Source organism: Dreissena polymorpha, chromosome 8 (genome assembly GCF_020536995.1).
Source record: "Dreissena polymorpha isolate Duluth1 chromosome 8, UMN_Dpol_1.0, whole genome shotgun sequence".
Classification (NCBI taxonomy): Eukaryota; Metazoa; Mollusca; class Bivalvia; order Myida; family Dreissenidae; genus Dreissena; species Dreissena polymorpha.
In genome coordinates, this window is record NC_068362.1 from 39,109,475 (window position 1) to 39,133,934 (window position 24,460).

The following is a 24,460-nucleotide window of genomic DNA, read 5'->3' on the forward strand; positions in this document are numbered from 1 at the left end:
TAAAACTTGAATCTAGTAATAAAGGTCTTTAATTAAATTTAACTTTCTGAGGACTACATATGCATCAAAATACATATCTAAGCGTAAAGGGTTAAACCCTTTGAGCGCTGGAACCGAATTTTGAAGGCCTTTGCAAACAGTTTGGATCCAGATGAGACGCCACAAAACGTGGCGTCTCATCAGGATCCAAACTGTTTGCTAATCTGATAGTATTCTTTGAAAAAAAATCGAAAAAAATGCTAATTTTAGAAATTAAGCAGACAACATTTAAGCAGACGACAAATTTCCCAGCATGCAAAGGGTTAAAAGGGTAAAAATAAGCCTTGCTCTGAGAAAACAGCACTTAATGCATGTGTGTAAAACATTGTCCCAGATTAGCCTGTGCAGTCCACCCTAGCTAATCAGGAACAACAAATTGAGCGTTTATGTTATTTTTTGTTTAAAGGAAGTCTCTTGTAAGCTAAAATTCCAGTCTAGACGTAAAGTGTCCTCCCTGATTAGTATGAACTGACTTCACAGGCTAATCTGGGACAACACTTTAAGGGCATGCATTAAGCCCTGTTTTACCTGAGTGTGACTCATATTGCATGAGTTTAACCCTTTGCATGCTGGGAAATTTGTCAACTGCTAAAATGTCGTCTGCAGAATTTCTAAAATTAGCATTTTCTTCTATTTTTTTCAAAGAATACTATCAGAATAGCAAACAGTTTGGATCCTGATGAGATGCCACAGAACAGACGCCACGTTCTGTGGCGTCTCATCTGGATCCAAACTGTTTGCAAAGGCCTTCAAAATTCGGTTCCAGCACTGAAAGGGTTTAATTGGATTAAATGTATCTTATGAACATACTGTTCTTTCACACCTAATGCTACTGCTTACCCAAAGTTTGTAAATCAGATGATTTTTTTTCATTTGATATCAAAAGATAAATTCTTTTAGCTTCATGCAGTACTAATGTCCATTTATTTTGCGACTAATAAAAACATAATTCTTTAAGCAGACGGGTTTAAGTATAAACCTAGGTCATAGAACTAGGTATTCAGCTAAGTGAATGTATTATTTATTATTTGAAAAAGATAAAGGTAGAGTTGTTGAACTAAAATGTTCACAATTAAAGAGAATGACTTTCTTTTAAATCTAAAGCTGTTTAAAACATCTTACAGGTGTCGTTAAGGTACACAAGAAGGCCACAGTTTTAAATAGAACGTGTTTGCATTGAGTTTACACATTGAACTTTAAATAATGCTAGCAGACATATTCATGAATAGGCAAATGTCAATAACAATGTTAACACTGGACTGATAAAAATTCTTTAATATAATGTTTGGAAAACAAGTTTGTTAATTAAAAATCAGCTCAGATTGTAGTTTTTAAAGGGACATGTTCACAGATTGGAAAATAACATTTTTCAAATAAAATTGTAAAGATTTAAATAAGAATGTCTACATTGATTAAAATATCATTAATTACTAAGAATAATATTCAAAATTTCATAACCTTTTTGAATAATCATGAATAAAGTCAATAAAAGGCTAAATATTTAAATCATCTTTTTTTTCTTCAAAACATAATTATTGTAGTTTTCCAAACATTAAATATTGACAATTCATTTAATAAATCTTTACCACTAAGATACGTATTTTTACGCAATTGTAGTCCCTTAGGACATTAAATTAAATTAAGGCAGTGCCCCAGATAATTATTTGGGAAATAGGGTTTTCACCCATTGATTTTAAAAAATAGGGTGATTTCCGTCTTGAAATAGGGTGAAATGAGTTATACAAATTTATACCTTCAGGGGTGGCGAAATCAAATGTCCGAGTTGCCCGAGTCGTACATTTGCTTGTCTGGGCAAGTGATTTTTTTTCAATTAAGTTGTCCGTGGACAACAAATTTATTTAAAAGTCGCGTCCAGGTATACAAACATACATTGTATTAAAGTCGTAATTAAGTTTTACAAAACCGGATGTTGACACTCGATTACATTGTCAGTGCTATTTGCGGAGCAATCAAGCTAAAATACGTGCACTTTCCTGAGCAGTGATCTCCCTTATTCTAAAAGAGACCGGGAGCATGCCGCATTTTCAACATTCGGCCCGACTGTTAGACAGTGTACAGACTGGTTTCTTTAGTTTTACAATCAAACGGAAATAAAAAGTAGCAATCTAAGATAATCAAAACACGGTCTTCCTTGTTATTTAAGATGACTTTAATGGTAAAGATGAAACTTTTTTTTAAATCTTCAACAACGGACCAGAAACCCGAAGCTTTGAGCAGCCCACCTCCCAAAAAACTAAGAAAGATTATGATAAAAAATATGATCTAAGTAAACGCACCAGAACTTTTAAAGAAACTTGGCTAACAGATTTTCAATGGTTACCAGTTAATATAATCAAATTGCTACCAGTAGCGGAGCCTCAGTCTGATAAGGTCCACATATTGGACTAGTTTAACTTGTTAAGATTACAATGTATAACACTAGCTTCGCAAGATTTAAAGTTTGAGAAAGTCTTTATATTGTTTATATTATACTGCTATAATGAATGTACCATTGAAATACAATTATAAACAAAACAAGCAAATCATACTCATTTTGATATATTCCACATTATTTAACATTAATCAATAAATGCGTTTATAATTTATATAAATATTAACGGACAAGTGTAGTTTAGCAACGGACAAGTTACATTTCCTAAGTGGTTGTCCGTGGACAAGTATAGATTTTTGAGATTTCGCCACCCCTGACCTTAAAATCCTTGCTGCTTTCTCTGTTGAATAAAAGTCAATCTTGGTCATTTCAACGTATCCATTCAGATTCATATTACTTCTGTTGAAGCTAACTTGTATTGATTCAATAAAACTGTAAACTATTATAATTAACTGTCATAAACTGATGTTTCATAACGTCTTTAATTCTTGAAACTGTCCATAATATAAACTTTAAAATTAAAAAATCGATAACACGAATGATTTGTCACTTAATGGCTCTTGCATTCTTGGTTCAAAATGTTTGCGATCGATTGATATTTTGGCGCAACAATCGGGGACGTCTTTCAAACTCTCTAAGACATTTTTATTTTGCATCGTTATAGAAACTGATAGTACAGACGCTGTACAAATACATGCACAATGAGCGACGGATTAAATCAGATTGTAAACGCATATTTGTTGTAAATAATTTGGTCAAATGCTGTAATTAATTATGAAATCTAGTCCGCAGAGCGTATGAATAACTTTGACTGTTGCTGAATAAAAGCGACGTCGCATTACGATAATAATTGCAAAGAGGATATACCGAAAATGAGCAAAGAATTTTTTATTGAAGCTATTGTATCGTACGCATCGAGTTTTAGGAATTTGCATATTATGAAGTCAAATTGGTTGCGTTTTCAATACGCATGATATTGTATTTCTTTGCGTTTTTAAACATTTTAATAGGCTGAAAGACGCAGATACGCAGCTTATTTAGGGCACTGATTAAGGACCTTTCTTACTAGATTTAAGTTTAAAAGACTTCATTTCTTAAACCTTTAGATTATATTGATGAGCAGCAAACAGCATAAAACCTGAACAGACTGTGAGTTACTGATGAGCAGCAAACAGCATAAAACCTGAACAGACTGTGAGTTACTGATGAGCAGCAAACAGCATAAAACCTGAACAGACTGTGAGTTACTCGCAGGCTGTTCTGGTTTTATGCTGTTTGCACAAAGCCATTTTCACTTTGCTCCTAATTTTATTAAGGACCTTTATCGATAGATTTAAGTTTGAAATGCTTGATATCCAACCTTTAGATATTGATGAGCAGCAAATAGCATAAAACCTGAACAGACTGTGAGTTACTCGCAGGCTGTTCTGGTTTTATGCTGTTTGCACATAGACATTTTCACTTTGACTCTGATTGGGAAAGGGTTAAAATAACATCACAACAGAAAGCTACACAATTGTTCTGTTAGTTTCAGTTAGATACATGGTTTTGTGTTATTTTGAGTTTCTGCATGCAAAAACCTTAATAATGTACATTTGCATTTGTTTGATCAAGTAGAAGTCATTATTGACAATTAAGTAACTCAGTATTAGCTTCAGCATAACTTGAAGGGTATTTTGTCATTTGCTTTTGATTCATTATTGGTTGCTATGGTAATCACGCTAGCTCATTACTGGCTCTCTATGTGTTCTTAATTGAAATGGTTTCTTTTATAGGATTGTCCCCAGGATTAGATAATCTATCATAAATTTGCATTGGTGTTATCACCATGACAACAGCAGCAACTGATGTGGACAGAAAACTAGACACAAATACTTGAACTACAGTTCAGTTAAAATCAACATAAAAAATAATGGATTTTGAGTATGTTTCTAAGTGTTTAGTTTAAAAAATAGAAGTATTTATGTATGAAAAGTTGAATGTAAGTTTTATGGTTTGATAAGAAATAAAACCAAAAACATGCAATTTTTGCATTACATGTTGGGCATTTGGCTCCAACTTCATTTTATAATTTAATGATTTTAAATTGAATAAAATTATTTATAATTATAATCAAGGTCTTTATATATTGTTTTTCGGCAAGACCTGGCTATTTGTGGAAATGTTGTGTAACCTTGGTAGGATTTATTCATTCAGTATAAATTGTGTAGTAAGTATTTATTCTATAAACAATTGATCATTCTGGTTTGATAGACGCTCCGATTAATGCACAATTTTTGTTTGTATAATTTGATTATATTTGATAGTTATGCAAACATTGATTTTATAATATTGTTGACATAAATCAGAATATTTTAATTGATGAATACTGGTAAAATTGTACTTGATAAAAGACACATTCAATTAGTAACCCTAGTTGCTTACCTGTCCATCTCATTTTGCTTATTTTGAAAGGACTGTTTACATTTAAAAGAAGTTATCGTTCCCCACCAAAGGCGGAGGGATATAGATTTGCTATTTTCTGTAAGCCCGGTTGTCTGTCTGTCTGTTCATGTGTCCATCTGTCACAAACTTTTCCGGGCTATATATCTCAGAAACTATATAAAATATCAACATGAAATTTCATGTGTATATAGATATCAACAAAGAAATATGCCATGCACAAGAACCATAACCCTATACTTTCTTAGATAAGAGTATTTGCCCTTTGTTGTTGTTTTTTTGTTACAATTTTACCATACATCACAGGGCTCAACATTAACCTAAAAACCAACTTGCCCTACCGGGCAAGTGCTTAGAAAATCTACTTGCCCTGACCGTAAAGCTTTTTGCCCTGAAACATGAAATATCACATTAACTGTTAACCTCATATTTTTTAATAAAGATCAAAATGATACACCACAAAACCTGTTTTATTTTTGCACAATTAACAAAATGATTACAGCGATTAAAGTTTAATTATAGTCTAAATGTGGATTTGTGCCAATGATTGATTATTCATGAAATAATTAGTCCTTCTCCTCCACGTCTTTGTCTCACTTTTCCATTTTGGTAAAAAGGTGCGTTTTCTCGTCAATTAATACTTTTTGGCACTTTCAGATGATTTTTCTGTGCATTTTTCGTTGGATTGTGCTGAAACTTACAGTTACTTGTAAGCCGAAGCTAAATAAACTAGACATTTCTCGTCTGCTAACAGAACTGTAAACATCCGAGAACCATAACTAAAATGTCAATTCACGTAAAGCAAAATATTGTTGAAAATGTATGTTGCAAAAAATGAAATATATATATACCAAAGTTTTTTGTTGTTGTTTTTATGTAGTTATATTCTATAGTAGTTTTCTTCGTGACAACAATGTTTTTGTAACTGAATAGTAATAAAAAAATAAACACAATAGCACTTGAAAGCCGATGTTTGGAATCCCAAGCCATTTACGGCATTTCTTAAAATAAGTTTTGAAATGCATGCGCACCATGCGTATTTAGTTCTGACTTCCGCAAACAACAATTGCTGAGGTAAATTTGTGCATTTGGAAAATTGTTTGTGATTATTTGTACTATTTAATCACAGAAACACACGTTTTTCTTTGTGTTTTTTTTTTTGCACTTGCCTGGGGGGACAACTAGATTATAAAATAACTTACCCGGACCCAACTTTTACTTGCCAGGGGCAATCGGACAACCGTTAATGTTGAGCCCTGCATCATGTGATCTGCTCCTATCCATAAACAAAATTTAATATGCGGGGATATCAGTTCTACAAATTTGCTTGTTTGTTATGTTTTTAAAGCATCTTATCCAAAAAGTATAAATTAATAATGTAATATAAATTAATGAAAACAAAATGAAAGTGTCAACAAATCTGAATTTTGAAGTTGTTCTAAATACTGCTATGTTATATTGCAACATGATTAACTGCTTGTAATGCTCAACCTTGCACAACATAGAACAGTGTGGTGATAACAAAGCGCTTATATAAAATATTGTGGCATAAGCAGTGCACAACATAGCGCGACCCATAAACAGATTAGTTGGTATAATCTTTTAATATGCTAACGATATCAATTACAGTTGAATTGTTAATGCTTGCCTTGGTTTGGTTTTTGTAGAAAGTGGACTAATCTGACCTGCATAATTTAAAGCTGGGTGACATGCCATATACAGCTAGTGTAGATTCAGGCCAGTCAGCAAATGTGCGCAGGCTGATCATGATCGAGCTACCATGACTGCTATTAATCCATTTATGCCTAGTGGACTCTCCCTTACATTGGATCAATTTATTTCCAAAATAAGGGATGTCTAGTATATTTATTTCTATATTTAGAATATTTCTTACAGAAATTCCTTTAAGCAAACAGCGCAGACCCTGATGAGACGCCGCATCATGCGGCGTCTCATCTGGGTCTACGCTGTTTGCCAAGGCCTTTTTCTACACGCTAGGCATGAAGGGGTTAACCTTTTTTGACTTTTAAAGCAAAGTGAAAATGGTTATGTGCAAACAGCATAAAACCAGAACAGCCTGCGAGTAACTTGCAGTCTGTTCAGGTCTTATGCTGTTTGCTGCTCATCAGTAACTTAGGGTTGGAAATGAAGCCTTTCTAACTTCAATTGAGTAATGAAGGTCTTTTAATTTAACTTTCTATGGGACAACAAATGCGTAAAAATACTTGTCTTAGTGGTAAAGGGTTAACCCTTTCAGTGCTGGAACCGAATTTTAAAGGCCTTTGCAAACAGTTTGGATCCAGATGGGACGCCACAGAACATGGCGTCTCATCAGGATCCAAATTGTTTGCTATTGTGATAGTATTCTTGGAAAAGAAATCGAAGAAAATGTTAATTTTAGACATTCAGCAGACGACATTTTAGCAGAAGACAAATTTCCCAGCATGCCAAGGGTTAAGGCATGTAAGGTTTCATGGTCTAATATAAGCAGACAGGGTAGCTCCTTACCAGACTGCATGAATGTGCAGGCTAGTCTGGAGCTATACTGGCTACATATGGCAAGAGACCCATATTTTCCCATGGGGTGCTGGGTCAGTTGTTAGTTTGTATGCAGCATGAAGAACTGCCTATAAACAAATTATAGTATATTTGTTCTGACCAAATAATCATGCATGAAGTCATAGTGTCATCAGAGTGACCAAATAATCATGCATGAAGTCATAGTGTCATCAGAGTGACCAAATAATCATGCATGAAGTCATAGTGTCATCAGAGTGACCAAATAATCATGCATGAAGTCATAGTGTCATCAGAGAGTAGCCTGTGCAGGGCCCACAGGCTACTCAGGGACAACACTTTCTGTATAATGCAATTATTCGTTGAAAGGAACTCTGTTTTTAACAAAATTCCAGTTAAGGCAGAAAGTGTCATCACTGATTAGTGCTGACTGCACAGGCTAATTTAGGATAACTTTTACGCACATGCATTTAGCCCAGTTTTTCAGAAACTCTGCACAAACACTTTATCATATTAACATGACTTTAATATAAGCTACTTGCTGCTGGTACAAAAATGTATTGTTTAGCGGTTGAAGTATTTTATTTGAGCTTTTTTTTTTTAACAAGCATTTGTTGATGTTGATCCATTTATTGACAGTCCAGTGTTCAAGTGCTTGTAGATCGGAGCTAATTAGGCCCATTAACTTTTTACTTTCAAAGTTGAAGATGGAAACAGAAAATGTAGTTATATACCGGTGTTTACATTTTTACGAATTGTTGAATTTCATGCCAAAATATAAACATTTCCAGATTCCATAGTCAGCTTTTAATCAGAATGTTTGCTTAAACCTGGCGCTAACCCTTTTAGTGCGGGAACCGGATTTTAAAGGCCTTTGCAAACAGTTTGGATCCAGATGAGACGCCACAGAACGTGGCGTCTCATCAGGATCCAAACTGTTTGCTGTTCTGATAGTATTCTTTGAAAAAAATCGAAGAAAATGCTAATTTTAGAAATTCTGCAGACGACATTTTAGCAGACGACAAATTTCCCAGCATGCAAAGCGCTAATCTTGGAGTATGTTTGCTTGTACCCTGTATGTCTTCAGTTATACATAAGAAGTCTTTCAACTAATACTGAAGGGTTCAGGAACTGATACTGTAGTCCTGGCTAATTTGTATTTTACCTCTCATAGATTATTAAGATAAACACATGGATTCAAGAGACTTACTTTGGAATTTAGTTAGAAAATCTGCAACCAAATTTGTTTTTGGTAATGATTATCATGCACTTTATAAAACTGTTAAGAAAATCTGTCAGGAAGTTGTATTTTTCTAAAGCCTTTGGTTATTATAAATGCATTTGTTTGATTTTATCTCAATTTTTAAAGTCTTTGATGTACATTAATGCATAAACATGTTATTAAACTTGTCATTTTATAGATATGAATTACCTAATTGTATTTATTTTGGTAGAGATAGATTTTTTGGGCAGTTTGTTTTTTCTTCAATGCAGTCAAAGCATATGTTAATTACATACCCTTTATCAGTAATGCAGTCAAGACTAGATTTTAATTTTTATAAAGAATGATAATTACAGGTATCATTTTACGGTAGAGGCATATATAGTGTAATTGTTAATATTTGACACTGAAAGATAATAAATGCTTTCTGATGGTTGAACTAGGTAAACATTTGTATATTACCATAATTGTGATTGTTAAAATATAGTTGTAATCAAAAGACTTTATAACAAATACAGTTGTTTGTTATTGAATCATAGTCTTTAATGTCTTCAACTATGACAGTTATACAGTAGTAGCCTATTTGTCACAGCTAGTCTTTAATGTCTTCAACTATGACAATTATACAATAGCAGCCTATTTGTCACAGCTAGTCTTTAGTGTCTTCAACTATGACAATTATACAATAGCAGCCTATTTGTCACAGCTAGTCTTTAATGTCTTCAACTATGACAATTATACAATAGCAGCCTATTTGTCACAGCTAGTCTTTAATGTCTTCAACTATGACAGTTATACAGTAGCAGCCTATTTGTCACAGCTAGTCTTTAATGTCTTCAACTATGACAATTATACAATAGCAGCCTATTTGTCACAGCTAGTCTTTAATGTCTTCAACTATGACAATTATACAATAGCAGCTTATTTGTCACAGCTAGTCTTTAATGTCTTCAACTATGACAATTATACAATAGCAGCCTATTTGTCACCGCTTGTCTTTAATGTCTTCAACTATGACAATTATACAATAGCAGCCTATTTGTCACAGCTAGTCTTTAATGTCTTCAACTATGACAATTATACAATAGCAACCTATTTGTCACAGCTAGTCTTTAATGTCTTCAACTATGACAATTATACAATAGCAGCCTATTTGTCACAGCTAGTCTTTAATGTCTTCAACTATGACAATTATACAATAGCAGCCTATTTGTCACAGCTACTCTTTAATGTCTTCAACTATGACAGTTAAACAATAGCAGCCTATTTGTCACAGCTAGTCTTTAATGTCTTCAACTATGACAATTATACAATAGCAGCCTATTTGTCACAGCTAGTCTTTAATTTCTTCAACTATGAAAATTATACAATAGCAGCCTATTTGTCACAGCTAGTCTTTAATGTCTTCAACTATGACAGTTATACAATAGCAGATTATTTGTCACAGCTAGTCTTTAATGTCTTCAACTATGACAATTATACAATAGCAGCCTATTTGTCACAGCTAGTCTTTAATGTCTTCAACTATGACAATTATACAATAGCAGCCTATTTGTCACAGCTAGTCTTTAATGTCTTCAACTATGACAATTATACAATAGCAGCCTATTTGTCACAGCTAGTCTTTAATGTCTTCAACTATGACAATTATACAATAGCAGCCTATTTGTCACAGCTAGTCTTTAATGTCTTCAACTATGACAATTATACAATAGCAGCCTATTTGTCACAGCTAGTCTTTAATGTCTTCAACTATGACCATTATACAATAGCAGCCTATTTGTCACAGCTAGTCTTTAATGTCTTCAATTATGACAATTATACAATAGCAGCCTATTTGTCACAGCTAGTCTTTTACGTCTTCAACTATGACAATTATACAATAGCAGCTTATTTGTCACAGCTAGTCTTTAATGTCTTCAACTATGACAATTATACAATAGCAGCCTATTTGTCACAGCTAGTCTTTAATGTCTTCAACTATGACAATTATACAATAGCAGCTTATTTGTCACAGCTAGTCTTTAATGTCTTCAACTATGACAATTATACAACAGCAGCTTATTTGTCACAGCTAGTCTTTAATGTCTTCAACTATGACAGTTATACAATAGCAGCCTATTTGTCACAGCTAGTCTTTAATGTCTTCAACTATGACAATTATACAATAGCAGCCTATTTGTCACAGCTAGTCTTAAATGTCTTCAATTATGACAATTATACAATAGCAGCTTATTTGTCACAGCTAGTCTTTAATGTCTTCAACTATGACAATTATACAATAGCAGCCTATTTGTCACAGCTAGTCTTTAATGTCTTCAACTATGACAATTATACAATAGCAGCCTATTTGTCACCGCTAGTCTTTAATGTCTTCAACTATGACAATTATACAATAGCAGCCTATTTGTCACAGCTAGTCTTTAATGTCTTCAACTATGACAATTATACAATAGCAGCCTATTTGTCACAGCTAGTCTTTAATGTCTTCAACTATGACAATTATACAATAGCAACCTATTTGTCACAGCTAGTCTTTAATGTCTTCAACTATGACAATTATACAATAGCAGCCTATTTGTCACAGCTAGTCTTTAATGTCTTCAACTATGACAATTATACAATAGCAGCCTATTTGTCACAGCTAGTCTTTAATGTCTTCAACTATGACAATTATACAATAGCAACCTATTTGTCACAGCTAGTGTTTAATGTCTTCAACTATGACAATTATACAATAGCAGCCTATTTGTCACAGCTAGTCTTTAATGTCTTCAACTATGACCATTATACAATAGCAGCCTATTTGTCACAGCTAGTCTTTAATGTCTTCAATTATGACAATTATACAATAGCAGCCTATTTGTCACAGCTAGTCTTTAATGTCTTCAACTATGACAATTATACAATAGCAGCCTATTTGTCACAGCTAGTCTTTAATGTCTTCAATTATGACAATTATACAATAGCAGCCTATTTGTCACAGCTAGTCTTTCATGTCTTCAACTATGACAATTATACAATAGCAGCCTATTTGTCACAGCTAGTCTTTAATGTCTTCAATTATGACAATTATACAATAGCAGCCTATTTGTCACAGCACATTTTCAACAGGACACTGTATTACATGACTCAACTATTAATTGGCATCAATTTACAAAACAATAATTTTCAAAAGCAAAAAGATTATGATTTTATTGGCCTTAACAGACATCATACCAAAATGATGCAAAACAAAAACTGTGTAGTCTTTATTTCATTAATAAAATTATTCCTACTGCATAACCTTTAGTCGATGGATGAAGCCATTGTCTCTAAGTGGTATACATTTAACCTGATACCAATTGACCCAAATAGCTCATGTTATGGTCCACCAACTTCTCGCATCTCCATGTGTGATGTGGCACTGGATTAAGGCAAGTAGGTAGAATTGTGAGATAAATTCAAACAGGGCCCTTGCTACACTTTGGGGGATTGGGGCCAGGGCCCTTAGATGGAGGAATGCGTAGTTTTGGGCGAAAAGGGGAATTTTAGAAGATCTTTTCACCAACCATTCAACACTTAAAATTGCTATATTTTAATGTAATTTACATAAATATAAATTTAATGAAAGGTTAATAGCATGATACCAGCTGGCAACAAAGGTATAAAAGTAAAAAAAAAAAAGGAGGGGGGAATTTTTAGCTGAAAAAGGGGAAAAAAGTACACTATTTTAAGGGGGGAATGGGGCCGAATTTCGAGGGCCCTGTCAAAACTCAAAATTTTTTAGTCATGTTTAATATAAAGAAATCTTGGTTTCTGAAAACTTACTAGTCTCCTAAAACTTAGAGTTATTACATTGTTGTAGTTGTGAAACATGGTACAAACTCTAGTGGTTAACATTTTTACCCAATTATCTTGAAATTTGCTCAGAACAAAAAATAGGTGTTGTGTTCATATCCTGGAAATGATTCCGGAACATTGCAAAATATGCCATGAGTGTGGGAATTTTTCGTTATATCTCTATAATAAAATCTTGTGAACACTACCTGCTCTAAACATATTTATGCCAGGTGAGCGTCACATGGTCTGTGGCCCTCTTCATTATAATTTGATCACGGTTTTCATAACCTGTAAATTTTAAATGTCACAAAAATAGTCACATAAATGAGATTAAAATCTGCTGTTAATCACTTAACCCTTAAGTTCAAAAGGAATGAGAAATTATTAGGATCAGTTGAAGAGATTTTTATATAAAACCTGTCAATTATTTTCTGCTTGATTAGTCTAGTAAAGTTTTTCAGTGTTGATAATAATAATGTTGATAATAATCGATCTTAATCCGTTAATGGTCGCATTATTTAATTAAAGCATTAAAGGTGTAAAGAGGGTTGTTACAAAGGGAAGGACAAAGTTGGAAACAAAGTCAAGGAAATAGCAATATCATTAACTTGATTTGGAAGTCATTTGTATATCTAACAAAAGGTACATATGTATGTAAGCATTTGCCAACCACTCTGTTGTCAATTTGTTGACTGAAGCATTAATAAGCTAGCCAGAAACGTTGACCATTGGTGTTGTAAGAGCATTATAACCCGAAAATCTGGCTCACAAACCTTGTAGTTTTACTTAATTCCAAGGATTTGTAATAAAACTTTGATATCGGCTCAAAGTTTCCGCAATTAGCAAAAACTTAAGCAAACTCTTCTCTGTATATGAATAGTGCTCTCTTAATTGCAGTTATTGCTGTCAATGAAGAAAACAACATGTTTACATTCATTTTTCATGTTTGGCTATTTTCAGAATGTTTTGATGGAATGAACTGGAGTAGATGCTGCTGAGAGATAGCCAGTCAGATGTTGTCAATAGGAAAAAATTACCAGCGACTGGCAGTGAAATGTGATGGTCCATTTTAGTCATGGCTGAAGTCCATTGTTAGCTTAAAATGGGGGACACAGTTTATGATGCTGTACAGGTGTCAAGGCTGCTGAGCCTGAATGCTGGCGATGACTATTCCAAGTATGAAAGTGTGAAATTAGCTGCCAAAAAGAGAAAAGAAGCTTCTGAAAGTAACAAACCTAAATCTAAGAAAATCTTAGTCACCCCTCTTAGAGCGTTTCCTCACCCAGAAATTGTGGCTAAATCTGATCAACAACCCTCTGCGATACACGTAAGAAGCTCTCATAAGTACTCTGATATAAAGAAGAGAGAATTTATTGATAGTCGAAGATGTAAAAGTGAAACAAAAGATTTCCATCTCAATCAGCGTCTGGAGTACAAAAGTAATGGATTAGAAAGGCATAATGTATTAGGAAAAGACATACATGCAGAACAAAGGTTTTCAATAACAAGCAACAAATCTCCTTCAGCTGAAAGTGAAAACCACAGAAGGAGAGAGGTAGCTGGTGAAAAGAAAAGCAAGCCTCGTGTTCTTATAAAACGTGAATTAACAAACGTTGAGAAATCAGAGAGAAAAACTCATTTTGCCAGTGATATATCTAATGGCCAAGTGCATGCATCTGAAAAGCCTGAGAAAACTTCTAGAAAGGATAGAGAATCTCCGAATATTAGAAGATCTGAAAGTACTGAAAAATATAAACGATCTTCCCCCTCAGCAACGAAAAATCATAAAGTGATTTCCACTCAAAAACAAGAATTGACTTACCTTGTTCACAGGCAACGTTCAAGTAGTGTAGCAGACGATGTTGTAGAAAGGAAGGATTCAACACATGAGATAAAACAGGATAAGCCATTAATGGAAGTTAGAAGAAGGCTGGACTTTGAAAAAGAAGAAATAGAGGATGATGTAGGACCACTCGCTCAGGAATTAGATTTTACAGATAAACTTGCTGCTCTTAGGTCCATCATTAGTAAGGGAAGAGACTTGAAAGATATAACTGACAGAAAGGCCTTGGATTTTAAAGATATATCTGACAGAAAAGCCTATTATGATGAGTACAGGACAAGGAGGAAAAGGGTAATGGTATCAAGGAGTGATTCCTTGAAAGAAAACCATGATACAGAAGCAGAGTTTCTTGAAACTTCTAAATTAGGTCGAAATTCTGAGTATGGAAAAGATCAAAGAAGGAGGAAAGTTCAAAGTGCTGATATATTTTCTACAAATGAAGTCACGGGTAGAATAACTAGAGAAGATTTACAAATTTTAAAAGAAAGACTGTCTGAAAGAAATAAGCATGTAGAAAATAATGGTGTGAGTAAAGAATTACAAGAATCTAATTTAGAGCTATTGCATGCTGGTAGTGGTAGAAAGATAATCACAAGTTCAGGGAAAGGTGAAATAAAGGCTGAACTTGATATGGATAACAATGTAGAAAGACCAGATTCTAGATTGGAGAGCAAAGAGACTCAAACAAATGAGTTGAACCAGTCAGTGAGAAGTGTTCAGAGCAATGCTCCATTCTACGAACCTTCTGGCAGGCCAATGAGTGCTCCATTGTTTAACTGTCAAGTTTCTGTGGGAAAAACTAAAGTTTACAAAACACGAACATACAGACTGGAAGGCATTGAAAAAGGTGTGAATGTGGAAAGTATGGGAACATTTGATCATAAAGATGAAAAGCAAACAAATGTTGGTAGCTTTGTTGGGTCAAGTCTTACTCCAGAGAAAGATAAGGCTAAAATGAAGTTGAAAGTCAAAGCTCAGGGTAAAGAATATAAAGATATGGATGATGGCAAGTTGAATACTGAAGATGTTAGGAGTCTGAAACATGAGCCTGGTAACCAGAGGCCTTGTTCACGAAACAGTCAACTTGCCGATGATGAAATAAATCACATCAATAAGAAAACAGTTAGGTCTGGGACACCTAGAACAAGCAGACGGAGTTCTAGCTCATTAAATTACCAAGACACTAAAGGCTATGAGGTAAGAGAGGATAAAAACATCAGTAAAAGTGAAAGAAAGGTCAGGGAATGGATACGCAAGCAAGAAATGCTGCGCAAAGGTAGGCCCGTAAGTGCAGTTGGAAATTTTACCCCAGGGCCATTACTACTAGAGGAACTGAATGTAAGCATAAGTATTCCTGCTGGACAAAACTGTGCAGATATAAGGCACAGTCCATCAGACAGCTGTGATAGGATTCCTGTCAAACTTGAAAAATCAAAGAATGAAAAAGCTTACACACTTGGCCAATCTAGCGAACCTATTGGTTTTTTGGTCTCGAAAACGGGAAATGTTGACGGGTTATCCTCCAGACAGTCCATCTTTGATCGCCTGGAAAGAATCACTATGGCTGTGACCACCAAGCAACACCAGTTTGAGGTGGATATTCCGGTTGCGGACGGCGTCATTATGGGTCAGAAGTCTGGGGTTGAGAAGAAGCTACCAAAGCAGACGGTGGAACAATCGGACAGCGCAGATACTGAGTAAGTACAGATACTATGCAGAAATTTAGCCTTGCTCAAGGATCCTTATGCATGTGAATTTGTTTTAAAAGTCTTTCTTTATAACAAAAATCCAGTTTAAGCCGAAAGTGTTGTCCCTGATTAGCCTATGAAGACTGCACAGGCTAATCTGGGACAACACTACGCTCGTGCGTAAAGCTCCCTTTTTTGCAGATCGAGGCTCAATTATTTTTGTGTAGATGTTATAACGATTGGATAGAATCGTTTTAATTCGTCTTTTTTGAGTTTGTTTTCTTTGAATATTACTAATGATGTTCTGTTCATGTAATTACTAATTTGTGATGTTTCTTTTATAGTCCTTGCTGTTTAACACAAACAGTTTAAACTAACAAAGTTGTTCACAGAGACTCTCAACAAATAAGCATTTATCCTCATCATAGGTATTGCCCTTTTGTTAAATAATATTTATATAGAGGGTATTTGTTGCATTCAGTGGATCGCAGCCTCGAGTGAAAATATATATTTTATATGATCACGAGTAATCCACCGAACCCAACAAATTTTCTTTTTATTTAATGCCTTTTTTCACAGTTTATATACATTGTTAAAGAGTTTAGCTAAAGAATTTCGCTGGGAAAATGACGTCATTTCGTCAAAAAAAAAAGACATCATTTTACATAAACAGTGAAAATTATCGATAATTTTCACTGATAATTTTCATTGTTTGAAACAGTGAAATTATTAGTTTTAATTCACTGATATTTCTCTATAAACCACAGGAAAGCATAAAATAAATTTCTAAAATGTTTGAGGTTTGTGCATCATCTGAGCCCTGCTCTGGGAAAACTGGGCATAATGCATAATGCGTAATGTACTGTGTCAGTCGGCACAGGCTAATCAGGGGAACACTGTATGATGTGAATTGGGAATAAGACATTGAACTGGGAATGGGCATCATTTTGGTGATTTTCTCAAACAAAACTATTCATTTCATGATCTGAATTTATTTTTGTACTATTTTATATATACTTCAAGCTTTATAAGCAATTTTTGTGACTTATTCGTTAACAGTGATTGTTTTTTATAATTTGAACTTTATTTTTAAACTGTGTTCATGCGCCGCATGGACACAGTTTCATTTTATTAGGATTTTTACAAAATCCATAAAACATCTAGTTTTGTAGTAAAATCAATTTAAATGATGTTATTATATATGCAAGTTTATATTTTAATGATAAGTTGTAAAACTAAATAAATACAACTTGTTAAGCTGCATATTTATTATGCGCTGTTAAAAAAACTAAATTTATTCCCAAATTGATGTCTTATTCCATCTTCACATAATACTTACTGTGATGGGACAACACTTTTGGCTTTTATGGAATTTTTTGTTTTAAGTCTCTTCTACATGAAAAGTGTTTTTCCTGAATAGCCTAACTGGACTGCAAAGGCTTCCCTGAATAGCCTAACTGGACTGCAAAGGCTTCCCTGAATAGCCTAACTGGACTGCAATTCCCTGAATAGCCTAACTGGACTGCAATTCCCTGAATAGCCTTACTGGACTGCAAAGGCTTCCCTGAATAGCCTAACTGGACTGCAATTCCCTGAATAGCCTTACTGGACTGCAATTCCCTAAATAGCCTAACTGGACTGCAAAGGCTTCCCTGAATAGCCTAACTGGACTGCAATTCCCTGAATAGCCTAACTGGACTGCAATTCCCTGAATAGCCTAACTGGACTGCAATTCCCTGAATAGCCTAACTGGACTGCAATTCCCTGAATAGCCTAACTGGACTGCAATTCCCTGAATAGCCTAACTGGACTGCAATTCCCTGAATAGCCTAACTGGACTGCAAAGGCTTATCTGGGACAACAATTTATGTACATGCATCAAGCCAAGTTTTTCCCAGACTCCAGGTCATTTAATAAGCTGTTTTTGCAAATTTGAGAAGAAAGAAGAATGATGGTTTTATGCCCCCCTTCGAAGAGGGGGTATATTGCTTTGCACATGTCGGTCGGTCTGTCGGTCGGTCCGTCCACCAGGTGGTTTCCGGATGATAACTCAAGATCGCTTGGGCCTAGGATCATGAAACTTCATAGGTACATTGATCATGACTTGCAGATGAACCCTATTGATTTTGAGGTCACTAGGTCAAAGGTCAAGGTCACAGTGACCCGAAATAGTAAAATGGTTTTTGGATGATAACTCAAGAACGCATATACGCGGCCAACAGGGCGAACTCTGAACAATATATCTGAAGCATCTGGTCTGTAATCCTAAATCTATAATTATCAGTCCAATTAAACATCATCATTTGAGTAAAATAAAGTGGATCAGTAAAAATATTATCAGAATATGAGATTTTTTGTATATTTTGTATATTAAAAATATTGTGTTAATGTTTAATTTTGTTGATTAATATAAATATAAGCAGGACAGGGGAGGTAATGCACTATTATATCTTATATACAGGGGAAACAAATGCAATAAGTTTAAATTTCATGTTTAATAAATAGAGGATAATTGTTCATGTCAGTGTGAGATCATTTGTTATTTTTATGATCACATTTTATTATTACTTTGACAAAACAACACTTACCTGAATACCACAATGGATTCCACTCAAACAATACCCCATGCCCCTACCAGAATCCCTCCCCCCAACCATCAAACATCATCTACTAAATTACCACACCCCACATTATACCCCCCTCTCACCCCCACCCCCCTAACCCCCCACCCCCCCCAATTTTTTTAAAAAAACATCTTATTAATTACCACACCCCACATTATACCCCCTCTCACTCCCCCCTACCCCCCATTTCTTTTTTTTAAACATCTAACAATTACCACACCCCACATTATACCCCCTCTCACCCCCCTACCCCCCACCCCCCTACCCCCCCCCACCCCCCCCAATTTTTTTTTAAACATCTTATAAATTACCGCACCCCACATTATACCCCCCTCTCACTCCCCCCTACCCCCCTACCCCCCACCCCCCCCCCCAATTTTTTTTAAACATCTAATAAATTACCACACCCCACATTATACCCCCCTCTCACCCCCCCACCCCCCAACCCCCCACCCACCCCCCCAATTTTTTTTTTAAACATCTTATAAATTACCCCACCCCACATTATAACCCCCCCCCTCTCACTGGCCCCCCTACCCCCCACCCCCCCCCCCATTTTTTTTAAACATCTAATAAATTGCCACACCCCACATAATACCCCCTCTCACCCCCCTACCCCCCCCCCACCCCCCACCCCCCCCCAAAAATATTATTTTTTTCCTTTTTTTATTTTTGAAAGATCGTCTTATAAATATTTGAATATGAACAATTTCCCCATGATGGCTTACGTTATACTGTCATGCACTCGAAAAGTCGAGCGCGCTGTCCTCTGACAGCTTTTGTTAGGTCACAAGGTCAAAGGTCAAGGTCACAGTGACTCGAAATAGTAAAATGATTTCTGGATGGTAACTCAAGAATGCTTGCGCCTAGGATCATGAAACTTCATAGGTACATTGATCATGACTGGCAGATGATCCCTATTGATTTTCAGGTCACTAGGTCAAAGGTCAAGGTCACAGTGACTCGAAATAGTACAATGGTTTCCGGATGATAACTTACATTAGGTCAAAGGTCAAGGTCACAGTGACAAACAACGTATTCACACAAAGGCTGCCACTACAACTAACAGCCCATATGGGGGGCATGCATGTTTTACAAACAGCCCTTGTTAATAAAGGTTTTTAAAGAGCAAGAACAGAAAAAGCCCCTTAACTTTTACCAACATTTTTGTTCCATGTAGATAGATACTAGCTCTAACTATTTTGCCAGATGTATGTGTAATAACAGTGTATGTGTTTGTTATATGTGCATGTTTTATTTATTTCCCCATCTTATAGGACTGCTACTGCAATCAAAAAGCCTAGGTAACCATAGCAACTGCTAGGTGATGGTGTGATTTTTTTGTATTTGCAGTTTTAGGCCTGGATATGTATGCTTTAATTTATTGGATCAAGCATACCGTAGCAATATTCATTTTTATGCCCCCCTTCAAAGAAGAGGGGGTATATTGTTTTGCTCATGTCGGTCGGTCCGTCCGTCCATCCGTCGGTCTGTCTACCAGATGATTTCCGGATGATAACTCAAGAACGCTTAGGCCTAGGATCATGAAACTTCATAGGTACATTGATCATGACTAGCAGATGACCCCTATTGATTTTCAGGTCACTATGTCAAAGGTCAAGGTCACAGTGACTCGAAATAGTTAAATGGTTTCCAGATGATAACTCAAGAATGCTTAGGCCTAGGATCATGAAACTTCATGGGTACATTGATCATGACTGGCAGATGACCACTATGGATTTTTAGGTCACTAGGTCAAAGGTCAAGGTCACAGTTACTCGAAATAGTAAAATGGTTTCCGGATGATAACTCAAGAATGCTTACGCGATCATGAAACTTCATAAGTACATTGATCATGTCAGGAAAATGACCCCTATTGATTTTCAGGTCACTAGGTCAAAGGTCAAGGTCACAGTTACTCGAAACAGTAAAATGGTTTTCAGATGATAACTCAAGAATGCTTACGCCTAGGATCATGAAACTTCATATGATCATGACTGGCAGATGACCCCTATTCATTTTCAGGTCACTAGGTCAAAGGTCAAGGTCACAGTGACTCGAAACAGTAAAATGGTTTCCTGATGATAACTCAAGAATAAATATGCCTAGGATCATGAAACTTCATAGGTACATTGATCATGACTGGCAGATGACCTCTATTGATTTTCAGTTCACTAGGTCAAAGGTCAAGGTCAAAGTGACAATAAACGTATTCACTCAATGGCTGCCACTACATCTGACAGCCCATATGGGGGGTATGCATGTTTTACAAACAGCCGTTGTTATTGTCAACTTTGCTATTGTCAAACATATGAGCTGCCCTGATTAAAACAATGGCTGAAAACATGTGCACAATGTTTAGCCTCAGTCTAGTCTGTGCAGTCCAATATGGCTCATCAGGAACAACACTTTCGGCCTTGACTGGATTTTTGTTTAGAAGAGACATCCTTTAAACAAAATCCAAAAAAGCAGAAAGTGTCTTCCCTGATAAGCCTGTTCGCACTTCATGAGCAGACTTTAACAAAAGTTGTGAAAATCATTTAATCATAAACAGATGACAGGATTTAAATAATCTCATAAAAATATATGACAGTCTATACAATTCTTGACCTTTGAGATTAGGCATTATCCAATCCCAACTTGTCAGCTCTTTTATTTAATTTCACCTTTTAAACAATAGTAACATATTTATGAGCAGCTTAAAACACAACTTAAGATATTAACAAAGCAATGGTATGCATTTAAAAAAATACCTAGACAATTTTCAATATATCTGAATCAGGCAGTTAAATTACTTTTTTTTATCAATTACCAAGTTGATAAGATTGCGAAGAAAGACTTGATAAATCGTCTATGTAAATGTTTTTGTGATGTTCTTTTGTTTGTGCATTGTGTTTTGCTCTGGCAGAATCTTTAACTTTTGATATTTGATGTTGTTTTTTTTAGGGTTTTATAGATGTGTTTTTCACAACTGGATGAGCACGGTAATTGAGCCTTGCTCTGGGAAAACTGGTTTGAATGCAAAGGTTTGTCCCATATTAGCCTGTGCAGTCTGCAAAAGGCTTATCAGGGACAGCACTTTCCGCTTGTATAGTATTTTGCCTTCAAAGGAAGTCTCTTCTAAACAAAAAACCATTGTAGACCAAAAGTGTTGACCCTAATAAGCCTGTGTGGACTGCACAGGCTTATCTAGGAGGACACTTGTGTGGACTGCACAGGCTTATCTAGGAGGACACTTTACACACGTGCATTAAACCCTGTTTTCCCAGAATGAGGGTCAATTACATTTATTCATAATAGTTTGAGTATAATAATGTCAAGCAATACAATCAGATTGTATTTTATTGAGCATTTAAAGAAGACAAGTTTTATATGTCAAGCCACCAATTACAATGCCCCAGATAATTATTTTGAAAATAGGGTTTTCACCCATTGATTTTAAAAAATAGGGTGATTTCATTCTTGAAATAGGGTGAATCGAGTTATAAAAATACCTACTTTAAAATTATTTCTGCTTTACTTCTGTTTAAGCTGCACACTTGTATTGATTCAGTAAAACCGTAAACTATCATAATTATTTTTAATAAACAGATGTTTCATAATATCTTCAACCATTGAAACTGTCCGTAATATAAACTCCAAAATAATAACTCCAAAGAAAAAATACCAAAAATGAGCAAAGCATTTGATTGAAACTATTGTACGGTACGCATCAAATTTGATGAATTTGCGTTAAAGTCAAATTAGTTGCATTTTCAATACGCATGATATTGTATTTCTTTGCGTTTTTAAACATTTAAATAGGGTGAAAAACGCAGATACGCAGCTTATATGGGGCACTGCAATTACTAACAACTTATTAAAAGATATTCTTTGTTTTCATATTATACAACCGTAGTAGCTGTTGATAGGCCGCTTTCATGTAAAACCACAGTTAAATATTCCCTGTAGCATAATGTAAGATGATTTATTGCTCAACCGGTTGGGGCACCGTGTGTTTTGTTGATAAGGACGCTTTCTTGTTTTGTGCATTTTGGTGTTGAACTTGTTGTTTGGGACTCAAGGGAGGGTGTTGTTTCCGTAGCGTGATATTTCAGCAAAATAACATCTGACAGCAAGGCTTGGGTAGTGGTCCATATGAGTCGTGTTCTGAGAAAATTGGGCATAATGCATGTGTGTAAAGGTTTGTCCCAGATTAGCTTGTGCAGTCTGCTCAGGCTAATCAGGGACGACCCTTTCCGCTTTTATGGTAATTTTAGTTTCAAGGAAGTCCCTCCTAAACAAAAATAAAGTTTAGGCAGAAAGTGTCGTCCCTGATTAGCCTGTGCGGACTGCACAAGCTAATCTGGGACAAACCTTTACGCACATGCATTATGCCCAGTTTTCTCAGAACACAACTCATGATAAGATATTATGGCACATTTTGTTATATTATAGGCTGAACACTTAGCTTAATTTTCAAAGTAAATTCTTAAAGTCACATAAATACTCATTAATCAAGAAATACTTTTGTAAAATATTTGGTTGGAAATTCAAATGGAATATGATGTGACACATAAAAATATAACAAGCATTTTGTATCTCGTTAAATCGATGTTACCAGACCACATTGAGCATTGAAAATTTGGCTATTGCTATAAGGGACACTGATTTTTTATTGGTTAATTTTATTGTACGAAACATTTTACGAAACATTCCTTGATTTTAAGTTTTTATGTTGCTTTAAATCCATGTGATTTTTGTTAATTTCAAAATGTTTAGCCTTACCCCCTACCCCTTCAGACGAGATTGACATGAGTTCTGGCCCTTGATAATGCTTTGATAAAGCAAAAGGGGGATAACTCTTATGAGCAATTTTTTATGTCTTTTTAGTGCATGCTTAATTTAACTATTATTTCTAGAATTTTATATTGATAAAGCTTTGTAGATTGTTCATAATAAATCTTGTACACTTTACATATAATTTTATCATTAAGCTTATGCTTGTAGTGAGCTATTTTGATTGCCCTATGTTCGGCATCCTTTGTCATCATTAAAGTGCATCCTGTGTAGTCTGTGGTAAACTTTTAGTATGTTACCATGTTAGCAGAGGCCACATTTTTAAAGCAATCTTGATGAGACTAGGTCATAAAATTTATTGTGACAATATCTAGGCTGAATTTGAATCTGGTTCATGCCTTGTAAAAACATTTTTTTGCTCTAGAGGCTACATTCATGACTCAATCTTAATAATTTTTATACTATAGTGAGGGACATATTGTTTTTGCCCTGTCTGTTGGTCTGTACGTTGGTCTGTTGGTCTGTTTGCTCCAACTTTAACTTTTTCAGTATTCAAGATAGCAACTTGATATTTGGCATGCATGTGTATCTCATGGAGCTGCACATTTTGAGTGGTGAAAGGTCAAGGTCATCTTTCAAAGTCAGAGGTAAAATATATGTGGCCAAAATCGCTCATTTTATGAAAACAATATTGAAGATACCAACTTGATATTTGGCATGCATGTGTATCTCATGGAGCTGCACATTTTGAGTGGTGAAAGGTCAAGGTCATCCTTCAAGGTCAGAGGTCAAGTATATGTGGCCAAAATCGCTCATTTTATGAATACTTTGGAAATATTGAAGATACAAACTTGATATTTGGCATGCATGTGTATCTCATGGAGCTGCACATTTTTAGTGGTGAAAGGTCATCCTTCAAGGTCAGAGGTCAAGTATATGTGGCCAAAATGGCTCATTTTATGAATACTTTTGCAATATTGAAGATACCAACTTGATATTTGGCTTGCATGTGTATCTCATTGAGCCGCACATTTTGAGTGGTGAAAGGTCAAGGTCATCCTTCAAGGTCAAAGGTCAAAAATAAAATGAAAT

General features: G+C 35.2%; 1 protein-coding gene across 21 annotated transcripts in view; it reads left to right on the forward strand.

Moving 5' to 3' along the window:
- The window catches only part of LOC127840885 (uncharacterized), a 178,864-nt gene that overhangs the window by 26,526 nt on the left and 127,878 nt on the right, over positions 1 to 24,460 (forward strand). For 20 of the 21 annotated variants that reach the window (XR_008030618.1, XR_008030617.1, XM_052369334.1 and 17 more), the window contains exons 2-3: positions 13,395 to 15,974; positions 19,867 to 19,893. Coding sequence is in view for 19 of the 21 variants with exons in the window: in XM_052369334.1 (XP_052225294.1) it covers positions 13,537 to 15,974; positions 19,867 to 19,893 (2,465 nt within the window). In the remaining 2 variants the exon portion in view is untranslated. The remainder of the gene's footprint in view (positions 1 to 13,394; positions 15,975 to 19,866; positions 19,894 to 24,460) is intronic. The other variant, XM_052369338.1, reaches the window with a different exon arrangement.